Here is a 20,008-nt window from a genome sequence, read left to right on the forward strand (position 1 = left end):
CTCCGTAACAAGGATAAATAATTTTTCGACTGTCTGAAACACTTTCTAAGACGTACTTGGTGGCCCCACTTGAGCTAGGATTCTGAAACAAAATGACAAATGGCATCCTAATACCTCAGACGAGCACCGTAACACTGCAGTCATTAACTTGATTAACTTTCTTGGTCTATTTCTCTATTGCCTTGTAACTCACATGATATACACACTGTCTCAGGCACAGCCAGCATGTGAGAAGGGACCTTGTTGGCCGCACAGAGCGTACTGTCCATGTGACCCTCTTGTTACAGAAGGACATAAGGTGAGAAGGTGCTGCCACATTCTCTACATAGAGAAAAGCAAGGCACAATTCTTCCCAAGAATATGCCTGAGATGCACATTCTCTGAACCTCAGAGAAAGGGAAAACACAATTCTTATCTTACTTGCTGTGCCTGTGTTGTGCCAAAGTAGAATGCAATATGGAGATTGTTTACCCACAGTGAGGATGTTTTGTTCCCTTGGCCTGTTAGGGCCAAGAGTGTGTGTTGGACTGTCTGCTGACAGTCACGAGAGAATGGGAGATGAGCGCAGTTCTGTGCAGTTGTGTGCAGAGAGTGCGTGGCACATTCCGTTTAGATGCAATGTCTGTAATATAGTTTAATAAAGTAATTAATTAGCCATCTGAAATCCATGGAGTCAGATGCATCATTCTCTCTCCTTTACCAACGTCACAGTAGCCGTTGATTTTCAATAAGAGACAACAGGATTTCCAGATGAGATGTGTTGAGTTTAAAAAAGAGTAAGTCAAGCACCTTCATGGCAATTCAATACAGGGGATTGAACAGGGGCAGCCTCTATCAGTAAAAAGTTTGCAATTGATCGAGAGACTTTCTTGTGCAAATGGGTGTTTCTTGCTCAGCCAGTGCTTGGAAAACAGTTGATTCCCTTCTGTGGCGCTCAGCTCAGCTGGGAGCTCTGCTGCTGGGCCATACCTCCCCATCTTATTTTGGGGGCTGTGCCAAGTGAACCTGATCCTCGGCCAGCAGCTGCTGAATGAGTTCCCTGCAGTGCCTTGGTGATGGGGCTCATCCCAGACCTGATGGACCACCTGCAGGATAAGAGGATCCCTGTCTCCAGGGCTATTCAGCCATGCTTTGTGCCGAGCCTCACGGCACGGAGGGCGCTTGCGGCACTGGATTTCTGCGAGGCACCTGCACAGAGGCGCTGGAGAAGCAACAGCAGCTTTACAGGGCTCGATTTGGGGCCCCAGGCAGAGAGCACCCACACTCCGGACTGCTGTCCCATCGCCAGCCTGGCTCCGTGCTGGGAGCCTTCACATTTGTTTGCAGCTGGCCAGGAAGATCCGGGATGCCTGAGCTTCCCGGGATGCGGGGAGCCGCTGAGCGGTACCCGCGGCGGTGCCTCGCCTTCCCCCGCACGGCAGAAGGGGGATTTGGTCCGCCCCTCTCCAAGACGCGCCCGCTTCTCCTTGCCCTAAAAACCAGAGCTGAGCCAGTCACTAGATGGCAGCAGCAGACCCAGGAAGGTCCCCAGATGGGTTTCATTGCTGCTGGATGTACCGCTGGTTCTTCTAGCTGCTAAGGAAACACTCTCTCCCCTCGCTGTCAGAAAGCTTCCTGCAACCCAACCGCTTCACTTGAACTAGTCACAGCGGGGAATAGAAAAAGGTGCGTTTGATCTATAGAGAGTGGTCACTACTTACATCCATTTTCTATCTGGGTTTGTCTCCTGGCTGTAGCACTGAGCTTTGTGTGATGGTGGGGAATTGCTTCACTGTTTTGTGCTTCAGACTCCCCACTACCAGCCTGGGGTGTGGCACACTGGTGAATGGTTTTGTGTTAGGCACTGGGGAAGAAAGGCTGCCTGGCAGCTCCACAGCAAAGGATTTGTCAGTGTTAGAGAGAAAACCACTCTTCTCAGGGATGCACCATGACCTGAAGGGTCCAAGCTGTGTAGAAATATTGGTGGGGGCTGAAGTCTGCACTGGATTTTGGCAGTGATGTCTGTAGGGCTTTGCTGGCCTGAATCAAAAAGGACTTGCCTGGCAGGGTTTGAACCATTGCTGACTTACTTTCCATACAGACTTACTTTCATTAAATATCTTATTCTCAAGATTGCCTTAGTACTTGGTGCAGGCCTCATTAAAGACTCGAGGAAAAACTGACTCCAGGCTGATGGTGTCAGTCCTGGGTGTGCAGATGGGTGATTTGCTTTTTCCCTAAACAGGAGAAGCAACTCATCTTCCTGGCACTAAGTCCTGATCCTGCCTACCCAAACACCAGCAGTAGCTAAATGAGAGCAGCTCTGAGCTTGCAGAGTTGGATGGACATGGCAGGCTGTGGAAGGGAAATCCCAAGGAGACTTAGTGCTGCTTGCACCAGCATAAGTTGTTGTGTCCTTGAAAGTGTTGAGCTTTCTCAGCTCTTATGGAAACAAGAATCCAAGACTCTGAGCACAGTTCTGGGGCAAAGACTGCTTTAAGTCCATACAGCCCTCACATCAAGGGCCAGGGTGAAAAAAGGCTGCTGGTGGGTCTTCTGCCTAGATGCGATGTGCCAGGCCACTGTCCCCAGCCCTCCCAGAAACTATTCAAAAGATCAAATCAAATTACCCCCTGGCTGAATCTATCCCATATTTTGTTTGCAACATCCTCCTGCAGCCTGTTCTCCAGACTCGCTGTCTGTCTGCACAACCATTAATGAAGTGCCAGGGCGAGCTCTTGCAACACTGGGCCTCTGTGAGGGTCTGAGCAGCAAACATGGGCTGATCAGTAATAAATATTGATTTGTCTGTAAGTAAAACAGCAGCATTTATGGGATGGTGCTGGACACCCAAGTGGTGACCAAATTACCGTGGGGTCAAATGCTGAGCAGAATGCTAATAAGCCATTTATATGAGAGGCAGCAAAGTAGGGCCAGCGAGGACTTCTGCAGAATCCTCCACTTGGACCATTGTGAGGAGGGTCAAAGACAGGTCTATGCAATTTATAGCAGTTCAAGGCCCAGGTTTAGCCCTTTTTTAAACACTCTCAAGTGCTCTGGCTAGCCTCAGGGTCTAGCAAACAAGGGCCCTACAGATCCTCAGCTCCCAGCTTTTTTCAGAAATGCAATAAATTGTCTGCATTTCCCTAATTCTGCAACAGAATAATATTTAATTATTTTTATTCATGGGCTCCAAGTGGACTGCGGCTACCATCTTGTTTCCAAAAAGACCCACTAGGAGATGTGCTGTGTTTTTACAACAAATCTTTCCACATACACAAAGAGCTTTTGGCTCAGCAGCTGCCAGTCCTTCTCATCTGAAGCTCCAAAGCTACATTTGGATTTAGAACACTTTGCTGGCCTGCTCTCACCTAAAATTACACTGTTGATCAAGTCTGATATTTGTAACTATTGGAATGTGTCAATTAAATGTTGCATTTAGTTAAGAAAAGACACTAAAAGCAGTTAAAAGGAAAAAGGACCAAAAAAAAAAAAAAAGCCATTCACTTATCCCTTGCCCAATAAATCACATGCACACAGTGTTTAACACTGAGCTATACAGAAGGGACAGAATACAGAAATTTCCTCTGAGTGCCAACAAAGCAGTGCCCCGAGAATGGGACTGTGTGCTTTCCACAGGAAACAGAAAAAGAAGGTTTTTCTTTTTCAAATCATGATCGGGAGCAAAATGAATCCTTTGTGGGGAAGAAATGACAGCATCCTAGGCTGCAGCAAAAGAATCAGTCCCATGGGATCCCAGATTGCCTCTGGAAGAAAACCTTCCCAGCCTTTACCTGCCCACTGAGACAAGTGTGGCAACATCCCCATAAACCATCTGTCTGAGATTTTGCTCCCTGGAGGCACAGTGCTCTTGTTCTGTGTTTTGGGAATAAGATTTCACACAGGCACATCTGTGGACTGTGACCAGATTTGCCAGGAGGATACATTTGAAAGACAAGCTGGCCTAAAAGGCACCACAAGGCCTGCTATTTGTTAATGCCATCCCTGATAAAGGACAGCATCTCACCACACTTCCTACAGCTCAGGCTGTTCCCATCTCACTCTGCCCTTGCAGTGCCTCTGCCCAGGATTTGCCACCCACAGTTCATCCCCTAAGCAGGGCTTGTTTGACCTTTCAAAATATGGTCCTTGGAGGATTTCAGTTTGACTGGACCCTTATTGCTCATGAGAGGAGTTGAAATTGAAAAAAAAAAATGAGAAAGGGCAAGAAGAAATATCAATCTTCCCCCTCTCTCCTTGGCAATAAATTGTTCTCATTTTATAATATTTCTGAATTGCTGAAACTAACAAACACAAGTTATCCCCTCAGACAGAAGAGGATCAAGTCCCTTTTTGAAGCACTGACAGGATAATCTAGCTCAAAAACTCCTTTGATCAACACAGCAACATGCAGTGAAATCCTAATCCTACAGCTGACCACAGGAGTTTTGACTTCTGTGAGGTCAGAATTTCACATGCAAGACTTTTCTGGATGATATTTAGAGCTGTATCTCTGTCTGACTCTGTCATATGTTTATAGACAACTTTATTATTTCATAAAATTCTTTATTACCTTCTTCACAGTAACTAGAAAAATGAATGTTAAACCCTGGTAGGTCCTGTAGCTTTCTTCTGGAAATAAAAAAGCCCCCAAAAGTGAACCTTTTCGATCTGACATGATCATAAATCACCTAATCAACCTTTTGTCCCTTTGTCTATGAATGGAGAAAAGTGACTCCAAAGAGAATCTGCCTTCTTCTTTTTCATCTTCAAATGTAATGTCATGGGTAGGAGACAAAGGAAACGGTAAAAGGATTACCAGTACTGATCTCAAGAAGGTATTAATGTCCTTTCATGTTGTTCCTAGGAAGGAAGAGGAAGATCCAGGCCTAAAGTATTTAAAGTCTGAAATCCTATTAAAATCACATCTGTTATCTGAAGAGGCATTTAAATCTGTCTCAGACTATCTGCTAGGCAGCCACCACTGCACCAAGCAGCCTCAACTCCAGCAAATCTCTGAGAAATAGGAGCAGGAACAACTCAGAAAAAGCTTTCCTTATTTTCCTCCGAAGGCAGAACTGCAACTGACCTCCCTGGGATTTCTTACAGTAATGGAGAGTTAGTCCTGTTCCCACCAAACTGGGTGGCTGAGCCTCCCTAGTTTCCCAGGAGACCTAGTCAGAATCATGGCAAAAATTTACACTGAGAGAAAACCTCCAAATTAAAAAGTTTACAGTACAGGAAAAATAGAGACACAGAGAGAGAAATGTAGCCATAAAGACCCAAGTGGATCTCCTTTACTACAGGAAAAATAAGTAATTTCAGTATGTGACATAAACAGTCCATGTCAATGTTAACCTTGTCAGCATATCCTTACCAGTGTCCTTCTTCTTTGTCCGTGAGAGCTCATGGACTGTTGCTCCAATATCACTTCTCAAGGACTTGATGATCTTGTCCAGTGCTGGGACATTCTTGCCTTCCAAGTTAATGAAGAATTCATACTCATCTTTGTTGAGACGGGAAGGTCGGGACTCAATGTGGGTCAAGTTTATACCTTTTTCCTATGAGAAAGAGAAATTTTGGTCCCACAGTTTTTGGGGGAAGGAATATGACATAAAGACTGGATAAATACTTATGTCAGTCAACAAACCATACTGTACCATCCAAATAACTCAAAAGCGGCCACTGGACTCGAGAACTTTCACAACAGAGAGAGAAACAGAAAGGAAGAATGAGAAATGTACAAGGGATTCACCCTTGTACAGAGCTCCATCACGAGGACTAGGCTCTACTGAAAGCTTAGAGAAAAGTGGGACCAGGATACAAGTTGTAAACAGGCTTTGTATTGTAAATGGCAACTCCAGTCCCTCAAGCACATAATGAGAGCTCGTTTGTGTTGACAGAGACGTTTCCCCAGCATCGACACAGGAAGAAAGCATTCCACCTGTGGAGTACCCTCTCATGGGAAACTGAATGCTGTCTTGATGAGCATCTTGAGAGAAGACTGGATGAGCAGGCAGCTGGGCACCCTGTGAGATAAGCTCTGCCAAACCTCTGCGCAGTCACCTGCAAAGCCACCTGCACAGATTCCAGCGCTGTGAGCAGCTGCTGGGCAAAGATCCAAAGGGAAACATGGATCTGCACTAAAAAAGGCAGCCCAGGTTTGTGCAAATAAAAAGATGGGTGTTTAAAATCACAGGATCACAGAGTTGGTGAGGTAGAATGGGACTTCTGGAGATCAGCAAGTACAATAATCTGCTCAGGTTGCCTGAGCAGATTGCCCAGGGTTATGTCCAGTCAAGTTTGGAGACTTCTCAGTTCCTCTGGGCAACTGCTCCCAAGTCTAGTCACCCTCACAGAGAAGGATTATTTTCTTTAGCACAGAAATTCAAGTTCTGTCTCACCAAATATCTTTGCTGACCATCAGCAGTGTCTAGCTCTGAAGAAAGTGATCATTGGCAGCTGTAGCATTGATGACTGTAGCCAGTGGGAATCTGACCTCAGACATGCTGCCATGTTGATATGTAAGTAACAAGTAGCTAAAAATCCTATTTTTCCAACAAAAAGCAAATAAAAAGTCCAGGAAACAAAAAATGTTTAGGAAAAAAAACCAAAAAAACAATCCAGAAAGTCCAAAAGAAAAGTCCAGGAACATTTACTCCTGTTAACTGAACTCAGATGTTTTCTTGAGCACTATAACTTGAATATGAAAACACTGCTTTCTTTCCTAGGTTTTTTTTTTTTTGTTTGTTTGTTTTTTTTTTTTTTTTTGGTTTTTTTTTTGAGAAAATCTTTTTAACAGGTTTCCATGGACATTGACTTTGCCCCTTGGCCATCTTATCAGGCTCACACTGGTGCTGCAGACACAGCGTGCCATGGCCAGGTCTGGGCTTCTGTCCCCTGGGACGAATATACAAATCCCTGGAGGAAATTTGGGCCTGAAGATCACAGAATCATAGAATCATTACCCTCAGAAGAGTCTGAGGGGCTGACATGTGGTGATCAGCATCCCTGGATAAACTGTTGGTTTTTGTCTTTCAAGCTGAAGAAGACTCCAAACTACATGGGGTGAAGTACTGGCCCTACTGGTGTCAATGTCAAACCCCCTGCTACAGTGGAGTCAGGATTTCATCCACAAAGTAATGCCATTAGGATCTACTTTTGACCTACAAGGAAGAAAAATAGAAGATTTTTTAACTGTACATCCCTCTTTCTGAGCCTCTTTAGGGTTTTCTTTGCTCCCCTCAGTGCTTGCATAGCGCAGGAGGGCATCTGGCCATCAGCAGCAAAGGCCTGATTTACTCCTCCACAAAAGGCAGTTTATTCCTTGGTAGGAAACATATATGTCATTGCTCTGTTTCCTGAGCATTGCACACTACAGATGAACTCAAATTGTTTGGCTAGATACCAATACAATAAGTTGAAAAGGTCAAAAGCTCATTCACCAACTGCTGCTCTCAAGAGATGCCGTCCTCACAGGGCTGTCTGTCCAGGGAGAGAATGGCCAGCACTGTCCTTGGCCCTGGGGACAGTTTGTTTTAGGCCTCCAAAGCCCTGCTTCCCAAACAGACTGCCCATTGTCCTGTCCATGTGGTGAGGCACTGGGAGCTCCTGACAGAGAGCAGGCACAGAGAGCTGCTGTGCCTTTGCTGTGTCTCACCATCCTCATCCTAAAAATTTTCTTCCTTATGCCTACTCTGGATCCACACTCTTTTAGCTTAAAACCATCACCCCATGTGCCATCGCAAGCAGCCTTGCTAAAACTCTGTCCCCATCTTTCTTTCTTATAGGACCCCTCTGAGTACTGGAGGGCCACAATAAGATCCCCCCAGCACCTTCTCTTCTCTGGGGTGAAGGCTCCTTAAACTGCATCCCTTTGTTTTGTGATCAGGTGACTCTTCTACTGTACCAGCTCTCCAGTCACGCTCAGTGAGCAGCTGGACAGACAGCAATGCCCCCCCAGTAATGGGATGATGCAAGGGTTGGGAATGAAGAGATAAGCTGCAGGGTGGGCACGAGACACGCTTATGGCAGCAGGAGTATCAATATCCCTCAAATTATCACAACCTAAGACAGTGAGAAAAGGGGGGGGGGGAAAGAAGATGGAGGAAGGAGCCCATGGAGGAAGAAGCCCACGGAGAGAGTTACCTCCTTTCTTACACCTGAGAGAAGCAGAACACCTTCCCACAGAATGTCAAGCTGCTTTGCTGTTTATTTGAGGGATATCTGCCACTCAGCAACATCCAGAGCCAACCTGTTACCTCTTTCTGCTGAGATTTCAGGACCCCACAACAGAGAAGCTGAAGGGAGAACCCTTCTGATGACTGTTTATAGAGCAAGAATCCAGCAGCATATGTCCAACTCCCTGAACTGGCACTCCTGGAGAAGTGTATTCTCATGTGCTGTGCCTTGCTACTAAGCCCTTGATTTCAAAATATTTACAGTGGCTCTGTTACTAGAGTTGCTTTATAAATCTCAATTTCATTCCAGTCCTACTACTCCATCTAGTGTTTAATCTTCATAGTTTCACACCGTTCAGAACTTTTTTGTATCCTTGATGTTGCCAAATCTTGCTATTGCATCACATTTCTCCCAATAGATGAAGTCTTCTTTAAAGCGCCAACTTCTGGAGACAAATGGTTACCTGAGAAAGGAGAATGGGGGCATTTTTTTTTTGCTTAGTTGTACATTTTAAGCAGTTTTCAATGTCTATCTGCTTTTTAGTAGAGATTGACATCTTGAAAATGTATGCCTTCAAAAATCAGCTAATAAAAGTTATTCCAGTTTTATGAGGTATTTTTTGTTGATGGAACCTAACTCCTAACCTAACACCTTTGGAAGATCTCAACTGTCACACGTTTGTGGCTGTGTTCCCATCCAAGCTATTAACATGGATCTCTTTTGCCCTTCCTATTTTAGAGGTGGTAGGGATCAGATGGGCCCGTGGAGTGAGATTAGATGTGTCTTTTATGAATCCACCCCACCACCCACTACAGCTGCAAGGAACTTGAGAGGAGGTTGGTACTTCTTTCTTTCTCCTCAGGTTTATGACCAGGGGAGAGGTTGAGTCCCTCAGTCCCTCTCCTATAGACATAAAACCATGTGCCTGCTGTAGGTTTCTTTTTTCTTAATCCTTTCTTAAAATCCACACTCCGAGGGGTGGAAAAACTCAGCTTTTGTTATTTTAATAACCAAGTCAACAGATCTAGTATCCAATATCACTGCCCATTAGAGAAGGAAGTCTCAAGACACATTCTCAGAGCTCAAAGATCAAGCTAGAATTAGTTCTAACAGAGCTTGAAGGGGGTAGCAAGACAAATATAAATTTAAAACAGAGACAATGGTGGATGCAGGGAGGAGATTGCCCATGTCCCTCCCTGCCTTACCTCACAGTGCTGGATCTCAGCCTTGGCTCCCTCTCAGAGTCTGTGAAGCAGCTCCAGCCCCTTGCCCAGGTTGTTCCAGGTTTTCCATCCTAACTGAGCACCACCTATGCTGCAGTTGCCTCACACCAGCAGGAGAAAACCAGACTGGTGTTGCACTGCACCAGCAGTCTTGCTGAGGTCACTACCAAGAGAATTTAGTCCCACCCTCTGTTTAATGGCCTGGTCACTGGAAAAGGAAAGTTGTGTGTTCATGGCTACACAGGGAAGCTTTCAGTAGGGATGGATCCTTTCTGAAATTGTTATGGGTTACTACTTCCCATGACTCTCACACATCCTTCTGTTCACTAATTACTAAATGCTCCTATATGTGGTTCTAAAACTAAGTACAGCTGTGAAATCCAGCTGCAGCTTGTTTTCATGACTGCTGCCATTAATGAAGTCTGGCTTCATCAGGAGACCCCACACTGTTACCAGATGAAGAACTTTCAATAACACTATGGCGCCACTAATCAACACTAAGTGAGAATTTGGGTAAAATCTCCCAAAAGGAGGATTTTACTTGCACTTTCTGGTACCAAAAAAAAAAAAAGATGAGATTTTTTTTTCACCCTCGTCATGTTATAGTGCAGGGTTTCCTGAAGGACGACACTTCCAGAAGCACAAGTATAGACTCAGTGCTTAATTTTCATAGGTCAGAGGACTTAGGTAAGTACAGCAATGCTTTCAGCCATGGATTCCCAAAGCAAAGGCAAAGGCAGCCATCTGATTCAGCTCGACTGTCCAAGGGCCTGTTTCTCAGCTGGAGACAGAGAGAATCTTCTCCTTCACAACTGCTAGGGTTTCCCTTCCAAACTCCTGGAGAAAAAGTGTCTCAGAGCAGGTCCCTGCCAACGGAGTGCCAGAGAGCAGCTGGCCCTGGAGCAGCCCCTGGTGTCCATCACTCTGGTCCAACCCTGACATTTGGCACAAGGCTTGCAGCAGAATCTGTCTACAAATCACGTGGAGCAGGACAATCCAAAAACGTGGCAGCGTGGGGCATTGCATAAGCAGCTGTGAAGAGAGCACTCCTCTCTTCAAACACATGGTGATCAATTAGATCCAGAAATCCTGCTCTTGTGGCCAGAGGAAGAGGAGGGATAAGACCAAGGATGTGGATTTGGAGCAGTGTAATGAAATGATCACTGCTGTGCACATGTACAGTATAATGAAAAAACTGTCTTGTGGCAGAGGCAAGCCAGTTCACCCATCACTGCAGATACTTCCAGCACACCCCCTGCCCTAAGTGACCTCTTTCTCCCCCTGATTTGGAAACAACACCAGCCACTGCAGAGCCAGTGCCTTCCCAGGGCACAAAGAGATAACAGTCACATAGGACCTTGTGTGGAATGAAGCTCCTAAACAGAAACAGAACAGAGTTACCTCTGCTGACTCTGAAAGTGGCAGGTCTCATTTAGAACAGCTTGTTACTCCCATCCCATCCTTCTATGGAACAGTAACTTACCCCCATGGGACAGTAACCTACACTGGGAGCAGGACTACTTGGTGCAAATAAACTTTTTTCTTTTTTTTGCTTTTGAGCTAGAGCCCTACCCACTGATGGCTGCACCTTGCACTGAAGTCCTGCTCTGTATCTGAGGAGGTCCCATCACTGAGGAAAAGACAGAAGGTTCCTCTCTCACAATGGATTGAGCAAACTTGTGATGTATTCCAACATTTGCCACTTAAAACAGCTGACAATCTACTACTTGTAAATCCATCAGGAAAAGAACTTCAGAGAATATTCATGTATTCACAAATTCATGTGGAAAATCTGCAATTAAAACTGAAGGCAATCCTTTTTGTATATAGAAATTCTTATTTCTGATATTTTTAGTAATGTATTTAATAACAGAAAAGGCAATATTTGAGGGGGAACAATGTGGGGTTTTCTTCACTCTTTTTTTTTTTTTTCAGAATGAACTTTGCTGTTTAAAAAAGCTTCCTCAATTTCAATAGGTTTTTATCACTATAGAGAAACAAATATTTCTACCAAGTGTAACACTTGGGTCAACCCAAAGTGCTCAGTTTTGATAAGAAACTTGGAAGTTTTCTCTCTTTTTTTGGCCTCAACTTGTACTCTGAACATTTTTTATGTATCCAGTGAATCAAAAAAGAAACACAATTTCATTATGACTGTTCTGTCTTCCTGATTTTAAGCATGGTACTTTACTCATGTGTGCTGTTCTGTTTCAGATGAAGGTATTTATTCAAGTTTTGGCTGCCTAGCTGTCATCTTCTACAACACAAATCAACAGCACAGAGCTACACCAAGTAGTACCTCAGTGTACAGCAGATCCAATTAAAATTAAGTCGGTGTAAAGACCCTGCTGGTGGATTTGTGCTGCCCCTACAGCCACCCTCAAGCCTGCAATGAGGACAGAGGTGACAAAGGGGCTTTTCAAGTGCAAAACAATTGGGTTTGACAAGCAAAAAGTGAATGTCTGCCACATCCCAACATACAAACAGAGCAGCTAGTGTGGAAGCAAAGTGGATTCAGCTTTAGCAATCTGCTTATTGCTGAGCATGACTGAGCTGCTAACACTTCACAGCACACCAGAGCGTGAATCTGGCCCTGCAGACACATCTCTCCACAGGACAGTGAAGAAGGGGCTGCAGGGGCTGTACTGCCAGCAGTGGCATAGCTCTATGCTGTGCCAGTCCAGGAGGAACAGATTCGTGCAGTCGGGCAAGGATTTGCAAACCAGAGAGAAGGGACAAGAGCCAGCAATCAGAAAAGCTTAGGACCCTGCTGAGGTCAGGTGTTTAGATGGGTCTTCCTGAGCAAACATAAGAAAAAAGTGGAAATAATCAAGTATGTTTTGGACCTAAAGCCAGCAGACAAAAAGAGCCAAGTTCGTTGAGAATATTACTCAGGAAAAAGCCCTTCAAGCTACATAGGAAAAACAAAAGTTGTCACTGTCACCAATTACTTGTGTGCAACTGGAACCTGAACTGAAAACTAGAGTTTGGGTCTTTGAGAAAAAAAACAAATGTGAGCATGCAGTACTCTGCCAACTGCATGAGCAACCCTGAGGGATGTCTGAGTAGGACAAACATTACTCTTTCCACAAAACACATTGAAATTCTCTTAAACTTGGGGTCTCAGTTAGAGGACATAATTTTGTGCCATGAGCACTCTGTAGCTCTTAGCCTTGAGCCTCCCCCTGCCTGGAGGAGGCTCCCCTACCTTCCGTCCATCCTGGCTCCCATAATGGGGGCTTACCCCTTCCATCTGGGCTGTGTTTGGACACTAATTCCTTTCCTGGGTGGTTTGCTCTGTGGGTGACTAGTGATTCAACTTGCCATGATGCTTGATGAGCCAGAAGTCTTGGGCCTCATGATATCCAGGGGCAGGCCCAGGCTAGAGCACACCCTTTGGTGTCCCTTTGTCTTGCTGCCCATGGAGAACAAGCTGTGACAGGGGCTAAAGTCTGGACAGTTTCACCCCAGCACAGGAATAGGATATGGGCAGGGTGTGAACCTGGGAGTGCATCCCAGGAAGGGACTCAAGTGTGGCTGAACAATGCTCCCACAGAGTAATTTTTTTTTTTTTTCCAGTTCTTAAACAAAGGAGAGGATGAGCCTTTCCAGATCCATGCAGAAACCTCCTCTACAGAAAGACATCCTGTGTGCTGATGGCTCCTCAAGATTTCTCCTTTCTTTAGGTATCCCCTCAATTCCCTATGACTCAGTCTGGATCTTGCTTCCATGTTTCCTTTCCTGGGAGAGAGGGCAAATTCTCAAGTCTTTCATATTTACAGCTCATTCAACCCTCCTCCTCTCCCTTTCATGTCCCAGATTAGTTTTACAGACTGTCTAGAAAAGAGGCAAAATCCTCAAAGCCAGTGCTGGAGGCACTGTCCCTTGATCACTCCCAAATCTGAGCTGGGAGGAGAGGGTAGGTCTGTGCCCTCTGCCTGCATTGCCATGCATGAGTGCCCAGAGAGGTGCCAGCAGTCTGGGCAACCCCACCTCAGTGAGGAGCAGAAGCTTTACAGACATGCAACACGTGGCCAGCAGCACCAGCAGCTGCACAAGGTGTGGACCCCCTCCATGAAGTGAACAATTGCAGCACCACATCTGCTCCGGGAAACAGCCTGATCCTATTTGTGGCTTGTCAGTTTTCTCTTTTCCTCCTGCATGTGGCTGCATGAGGCAATGACAGCTGGAGCAGCCACCCTCACATCTCCTCTTGGGAGGCCCCTCTGAGACAAATCCACCACATTTCCACAGGCCAGCAGCAAGCTGGTGACACAAACCAGGGGACAAGGCTGGGTGTCTCCCTGCCCAAGGAGCCCACCCACAGAGAGACTGAACTAATTCCAGTAGCATCTCTCAGCTAATGCTATTAGACAGTGAAGGAGTACAAGACAAAAAAAATTCCCTCAAGTTCTTCCTGTTTTTTTCCACTCTTTACCTGCCTATCACCACTTTCCCTGTCTGTGCTGTGGATGCCAGTGAGCACAGTCTGTTTGTCTGAGGCACCATAGCTATGGCCCAGATGGAAAAGGGGGAAGGTTTTCCCAGCTGTGCATGGATGTAAAACTTACACCTCTGTGGAGTTCTTGGAATGGAGTTACAACAGCCCACAGGCTTCTCTGGTTTACACCAGGAATTCACCAACAGCCGTGAGGAGTTGTCCTTGTACCGTTAAATGCCATCCATCCATCCATCCATCCATCCATCCATCCATCCATCCATCCATCACAATGCCAAATGTAAAATTGATATAAGGGCACCTATGGCAGGTGTCTTGTCCAGCCTTGGTGCTGGAGGAGGCTGGAAGTTAGCACAGAAAGAGTTGGCTTTGTTGGGTGGAAAACCACCCGAGTCCCAACCTCTCAGCTGCAATCAGGGCCACTGGGAAAAAGTGACTCTGTTGGTCTATTTTGGGTATCTGCTTTGGGGCAAGAAAAGTCACGTCCAAGAAATGGTTACTTCTCTCTTTCCTATACTAGCTCCTCTACAAACTTTTCTTTAGAGCTGACAGCAATTTAGTTAGTAGACATCAATGCATTTAATAAGAGAATATCAACAGTCTCATTAATTCATTTACAGACATGCACATCACTGACATATGGACATTTTGCAGGATTTTACTAGTCAATTCACAGATTTAGACTTGCTCTTCTGTTGTTAGGGAATTTCCTTTTATCTTAATGAATCAAACATGTCCTAAAATTTATAATTATTTTTCTTTTGTATCCATAACACACAACCTCTCATTTCCTAGTAAATTCAATTTATGAATGGAAAATATGCAGGCCACAACTTCTTAGAGTGTTCTAAAGAAATTGCTGTTTTCAGGCACAGCTATTGCATTAAAAAAAAAAAAAAAAAGCCACAGAACCAATATAAAAGTGTATTTACTTGGGAGCACAGAGTACACAGCTGTGTGTTGCAACACAACCATCCTGAACCACAAGGATTTTGTGCTTTTCAAACAACATTCATGACGTCTGGGAAATATTTCTGCAAGAATAAATAGGCACACAATGTCCTGAAAGGTAAATAGCTCCTTGTTTCCCCAAAAAATTTTCCAAATCACTCAGCATAAGTTACTGAATCCCTTTGGTGTTAAAAAAAGTGCTGTCATTTTTGTGCTGTTCTGTAGGCACCCTCTACCCACTCTCTAGAAGTACTGCAGGTGGGAGATAGTAGAATCTTTTATATCAGGTTTTTTTGGGTGGACAAGATGTGCATTGTGAGTCACGTGGCTCACCTGCAGGTCATATTTGCCTTACAAGTTATAAGGCAAATTATTTGGTTATAAGTCAATCTTAGGTCACAGCCCAACTCACCCTTACCTCTTAGTACAGCAGTTATGATTAAATATTTCCCTCTTAAGTGGAAAAAATTCATTTTTCTCACCCTCATGTCAGTTAAAGGTCGAGGTTTCAGTTTAAAAAAGCTACTTCTGCCCCAAGACTTTAAAGGATTTTAAGCCCAGAAAGGAAATGGAGGCTGCTTTCCCCTGTAATAGCAATGAAATAGAATCACAAACACAACCTCCAAGACCCTAAGAAGGTGTGGCTACAATATAAAATTGTAAAGACCTGAAGGAAAATATTTACCTCAAATGTGCGCAGAACTTTAGCCAATGCCCCGACTTCTTCTTTCAGGGAGAAAATCAAAGAAATCACACCATTTTTACTGGGGGAGTCTTCAATGTAGCTAGATTCCTGAAAGGAAAGAAAAAATACACAAACAAAAATTACTCCCATTCACCCTAGGAGGCAGTATTGCCTTTCTGCCTGTCCCTTTTGCACAGCACCAGTGATGTAAAGAAGGCATGAAACAGCTCTGAGTGGGAATCAAGGCAGATTCCCTGCTTCTGTGAGGAGCAGAGCAGCTCTGGGGCTGCTCTGATTCATCATGGTAGAGACACAAACCCCTTCTCTCAAACTAGAGCCCTTGTGAGAGCAAGGTAGCCAAAAAGGGCATGCAAATAAACCTAACACCATCCTTGCCTCACCTCCCCCCTCAGGGATGACTGGAGACATTGCTGCACTTTGGTTTCAGCTCCAGTGCAAAATCCTTCCCTCAGGCTTCCTTTCCATCAGCACTCAGGGTTAAGCAGAGCAATGTAGATGAGCTCTGTGCAGAGATGCAGACCACGGTCTGTGTTTCCCTTCAGTTCTGTTTGTACCTGCCAGGTATCCCCAGGACAGAGGTAGTATTCACAGGAAGGATATGGAAGGTGATTTTAAAACAAAACTACAACATCAAGCAAAGAAAATCAAAGGAAAAAAAAAGGAAAAATGTTGGAGCAAACATTTAGATCTTCCCTAAATCCCGTAATGAGTAAAGACTCAGGGCAAGATGTGCTTTCATTTATGTTTGTTCCCTTTCTCTTATTGATTTTCTACTCTGCAAATTCCAAAAGGCAATTTCCAGTACTCTCAAAGGTTTATTTTCATTATTTTCATAGTTCTCATTACTATAATGCCTTTGCATGTCTCTACATGTGTTTAGTTTCACAAAAGCCCTGTTAAGAAGGGAAGAGCTATTTCACCCCTTCTGAAAGAGGAAACTGAGACCTGGAGTTGAGGCAGATCTTGAAAGCTGGGTACTTGGCATGGCAGGTAAATGCCTGCTGAGATTTCAACCACCTAATTTTTATAATATCAGAGTAAATTAGATGTATACAACCATCACAAACTTTTGGAGGCCGCATTAATGTCTTATTTGCATATTTATTCCACATCTACTGGCCATGGACAAATTGCCTGTGGCTGTTATTTCAAAGATCACACCAGACATCTGCAACACAGAGGAGTTCTGGTGTAACAAGTCCTGGGTTAAAGCTTGATTCAAGGTACCCATTCAAATATTCCTTATAAAGATCTGTATTTTTGGGCAGAGCTTGCTCTCATTATGGCTATTGCTCAACTGAACATATAAATCAGAGTAAAAAGAGTCCCAGTTCCCAAATATTGTCCTCAGTAAAGATAGCCTTTGTAGAAGACAAATTAACAATCAAAGCCAGCTGCCCTGAAGCCATAAAGCTCTTGGTGGGTCTACATTTCCTGAGGCAGAGCTATGAAGAGCTGCCTTCTTTTGTAAAGTAAATAATTGCTGATTCTTCAAGCCATCTCTGGGGCTGCCTCCAAGGTTGCTGCTAGCAGACTGGCCACACATTTTTCTGTCTGGCTTTGTTTCCAGAGGCTGCAAAGGTTTTGCAAAAACCAGCTGTATGAGGGACCTCTAGTGCAAATTGTAGTAGAAGTGCTGCCCCAGAAGGAAGATTGCCACCTGTTCAGTTGTGACACTTCCTGCAGCACCTCTGTGTCTCCTGAGTCCCCATGCTGCCAGGGAGTCAGCCCAGCTCTTACATGGGGAGGACCAAGAGGAAAAGCAGCTGGAAGTGCTGGATGTGTCAGCTGGCTAATGAAGCCCATTTACACCTCAAGCAACCACAAGGGAAAACGATGACAGGAGTCTGGCAAAAGCCAAAACAAATGTCTGTAGTACTGAAATTTTATGGTAGTGTGACCAAAACTGTCATCTTAAATACTATCCATGCATTGCTTCTGTTTTCACCCACCACAGCCAAAACTGATCTCAAGGATGGAAGTGGCTCCACCATTGTCTGTCCAACGGATCGAGATTTTGGTTTTCACTGTCTGCAGTGAAACTGCTCTAAAAGACATGCAGCTATATATTTAAAATATTCTTGCCAAGTCATGCTGTGAGAACCAACTTATATGACAGATTGACTTGAATGTGTGTGACAAACAATTCATGGTTTGCATACTTGCAGGGGATGTAGTGCAAAGTTGAAGTCCTGCAAGGTAATCCTGATGATAACAATTGATCTCTTTGTACAATGAGATTAGACAAAAAAGCCTTAAAAAACCTTTCCAAACTCATTGGTCACTAGCTTTGATTTGTTAAGATCAGCTGCTTTCAATCTGTCCTCAGTCATTTTCCCACTCTTGTAAGTTGATTTATATTGATGCTTAAGAGAAAGACACATTGCAGTAGGGAGCAGGCACTAGTGCTGTAACCCGCCTCATACTTGCTTAACTTCTTGCACATCTGAACCTCAGCTCCCTGGAAGGTCTTTTAACAAGCAGCAGTCCATGCCTGAGCCTGTCACAGAGGTGACATCTTTAATTGCAAAGGGAGAGAAGACTAAAATGATTGTTTTCCTGGTACCCAGTTCTTATCAGGATAATAGAGGCAGCCTGCATCAATGCACACTGCAGATAATAAACCTCAACACATGCACTGGAGGTGACAGCAGCAAAAACAGAGGCACTCACATTATTGCTGAGCTTTTTGTACTTATGCATAGCTTTAACTGTTGATCAGTTTTTTCCATTCTCATTTTGGACTTTAACTTCTAGTCCCTCAACATACATGGAGGAATTGCAGCTTTGGGATAGTTCTACTGTTTTGTTACTATTGTGATTATGATTCAGAGTTGAATAAACAATTTTATTGTGTTGAAATATTGTCTCTGTGATATGTATATGTGATTTATAGTGTGCATAAATTCAGCTCCAATTTTCTTCCAGACCTGTTTTTTTCCAGGAAATAAAATAAGAACCAGTTGAAGGGGATGAACAGCCATCCTGGACCTTGCACTATATCCCCTGCAAGTATGCAATCTCAAACAAAATGTTATGTAGATGCAAGGATAGGTTTACCTGAGCACAAACCTGCATTTTTAGTTAGCCACACTGCACATAGATTGGTATTGCCATTCTGACACAGGTGGCAGCATTAGGGGTCAATAACACAATCCTGTCAGCCTTCTAATCCATTGCTGAGTCATTTAGCTAAAGCCCTTCAGAGTGAATTCCAACACTGGTAAAGCCAGGTAAAGTTTTTCTTGCAATTTCAGGGATATAAAATTTTCACCTCACTGCTGTAATGTTCAAATTTACTAGATATGCAAAATGGAGTTAGTTTCCAAGTCAGATTTCTTAAGGCATTTAAATGCTCATCATGGCAGTCATCATTGGAACAAAGCAATTACACAACTTGGATAAGCAGCAAGGTGAGACTCTAGAGAAATACTGTGGGAGTTCAGCCTCAGCACACAAAGTAGGAATAGAGGCTTCTTTGGCATTTCTGCTCTTATGAAAAATAGAAGCCCCTTTTTTTGCACATCTGATGCAGCTTGTCTCTGGCTTCAGCAGCACTGCATAGGACAGAGAAGTGCAGAATTTTGTCCTAATAATTAACCATGCTGGCCTCAGGTTACATCACTTGCCCCTGCAGTAACATCAGTGCCTGTATTTAAAAGGCATGAACTTCAGGTCCTTCCTGTATTTCCCAAAGCAAAGAGTTCAAAGTCAGTCAGTCAGTAAACATTAAAAAAAGAGAACAAGAGAGCCCCAAATTTAACAAAAAGCTACACCAGAAGAGCACATAATTTCATCTGTTTTCCTTTAACAAAAGAAGACAGCTTTTTTTCATCACACACGTTTAAGACTTCCAATAAGCTTCTAGTCTTTTCTGATTCTTTGTCTTTTTGCCATGTACACAAGGATACTTTTACAATATTTGTTTGCATTCTCTCTGCGTTTTTTGTGAGTACAATTAACAGCAGACAAATACAGGAGCTGCCAAAATTGCTCAGGTACTGCTAAGCATCATGACAGGCCACCTTGATTCTTCCCCTCTTGGGTCACACTGCCTCTCAGAGAGTGGAGGACAAGCATAGGAGCGCAGGAGTGAGGCGGGACACCTCTCCACCTCTGCAAAAGGCAGGCACAGACCCCATCACTTACCTGGAAAGAGTCACCATTCATTTTGCAGTGCTGGGAGTCCATGTTGCAGAGGCAGCAATGCCCACACAGGGAGGCCCCTCCACTACAGCAGGTGAAGCCTTCTGGCTTAACTGCAGTGGCCAGAGATCTGTGCAAAGGTATTTAAAGTGGAGCAGCCAAGGCAAAGTCATTCCCTTCCCCAGCTCCCTCCCCTGGACAGCATGCCAAGGGGGCGTTCTCCCTGCACGCCCCCCCCCACCCACTCCTGGCACACCAAGCTCCACGCCGGCCATCCCCTGTGAGTCCCACGCCTGCGTGGAGCAGCTCTCCAGCAGATTGTTTCTGTCTGCACCCAATGTGGAGGAGCAGCATGCTCTGAAT

General features: G+C 44.5%; 1 protein-coding gene across 1 annotated transcript in view; it reads right to left on the reverse strand.

The window, feature by feature from the left end:
* PAH (phenylalanine hydroxylase) overlaps nucleotides 1-19,746 on the reverse strand; it is a 33,244-nt gene extending 13,498 nt beyond the window's left edge. The window contains exons 1-3 of the mRNA XM_041485937.1: nucleotides 19,649-19,746; nucleotides 15,479-15,586; nucleotides 5,357-5,540 (exon numbers count right to left, since the gene is read on the reverse strand). Of these exons, the coding sequence (XP_041341871.1) occupies nucleotides 5,357-5,540; nucleotides 15,479-15,586; nucleotides 19,649-19,690 (334 nt within the window). The 5' untranslated portion in view covers nucleotides 19,691-19,746. The remainder of the gene's footprint in view (nucleotides 1-5,356; nucleotides 5,541-15,478; nucleotides 15,587-19,648) is intronic.
* Between the last annotated feature and the right edge of the window lie 262 nt (nucleotides 19,747-20,008).

This window comes from Pyrgilauda ruficollis, unplaced genomic scaffold (assembly GCF_017590135.1).
Source record: "Pyrgilauda ruficollis isolate IOZ18807 unplaced genomic scaffold, ASM1759013v1 scaffold73, whole genome shotgun sequence".
Taxonomy (NCBI): domain Eukaryota; kingdom Metazoa; phylum Chordata; class Aves; order Passeriformes; family Passeridae; genus Pyrgilauda; species Pyrgilauda ruficollis.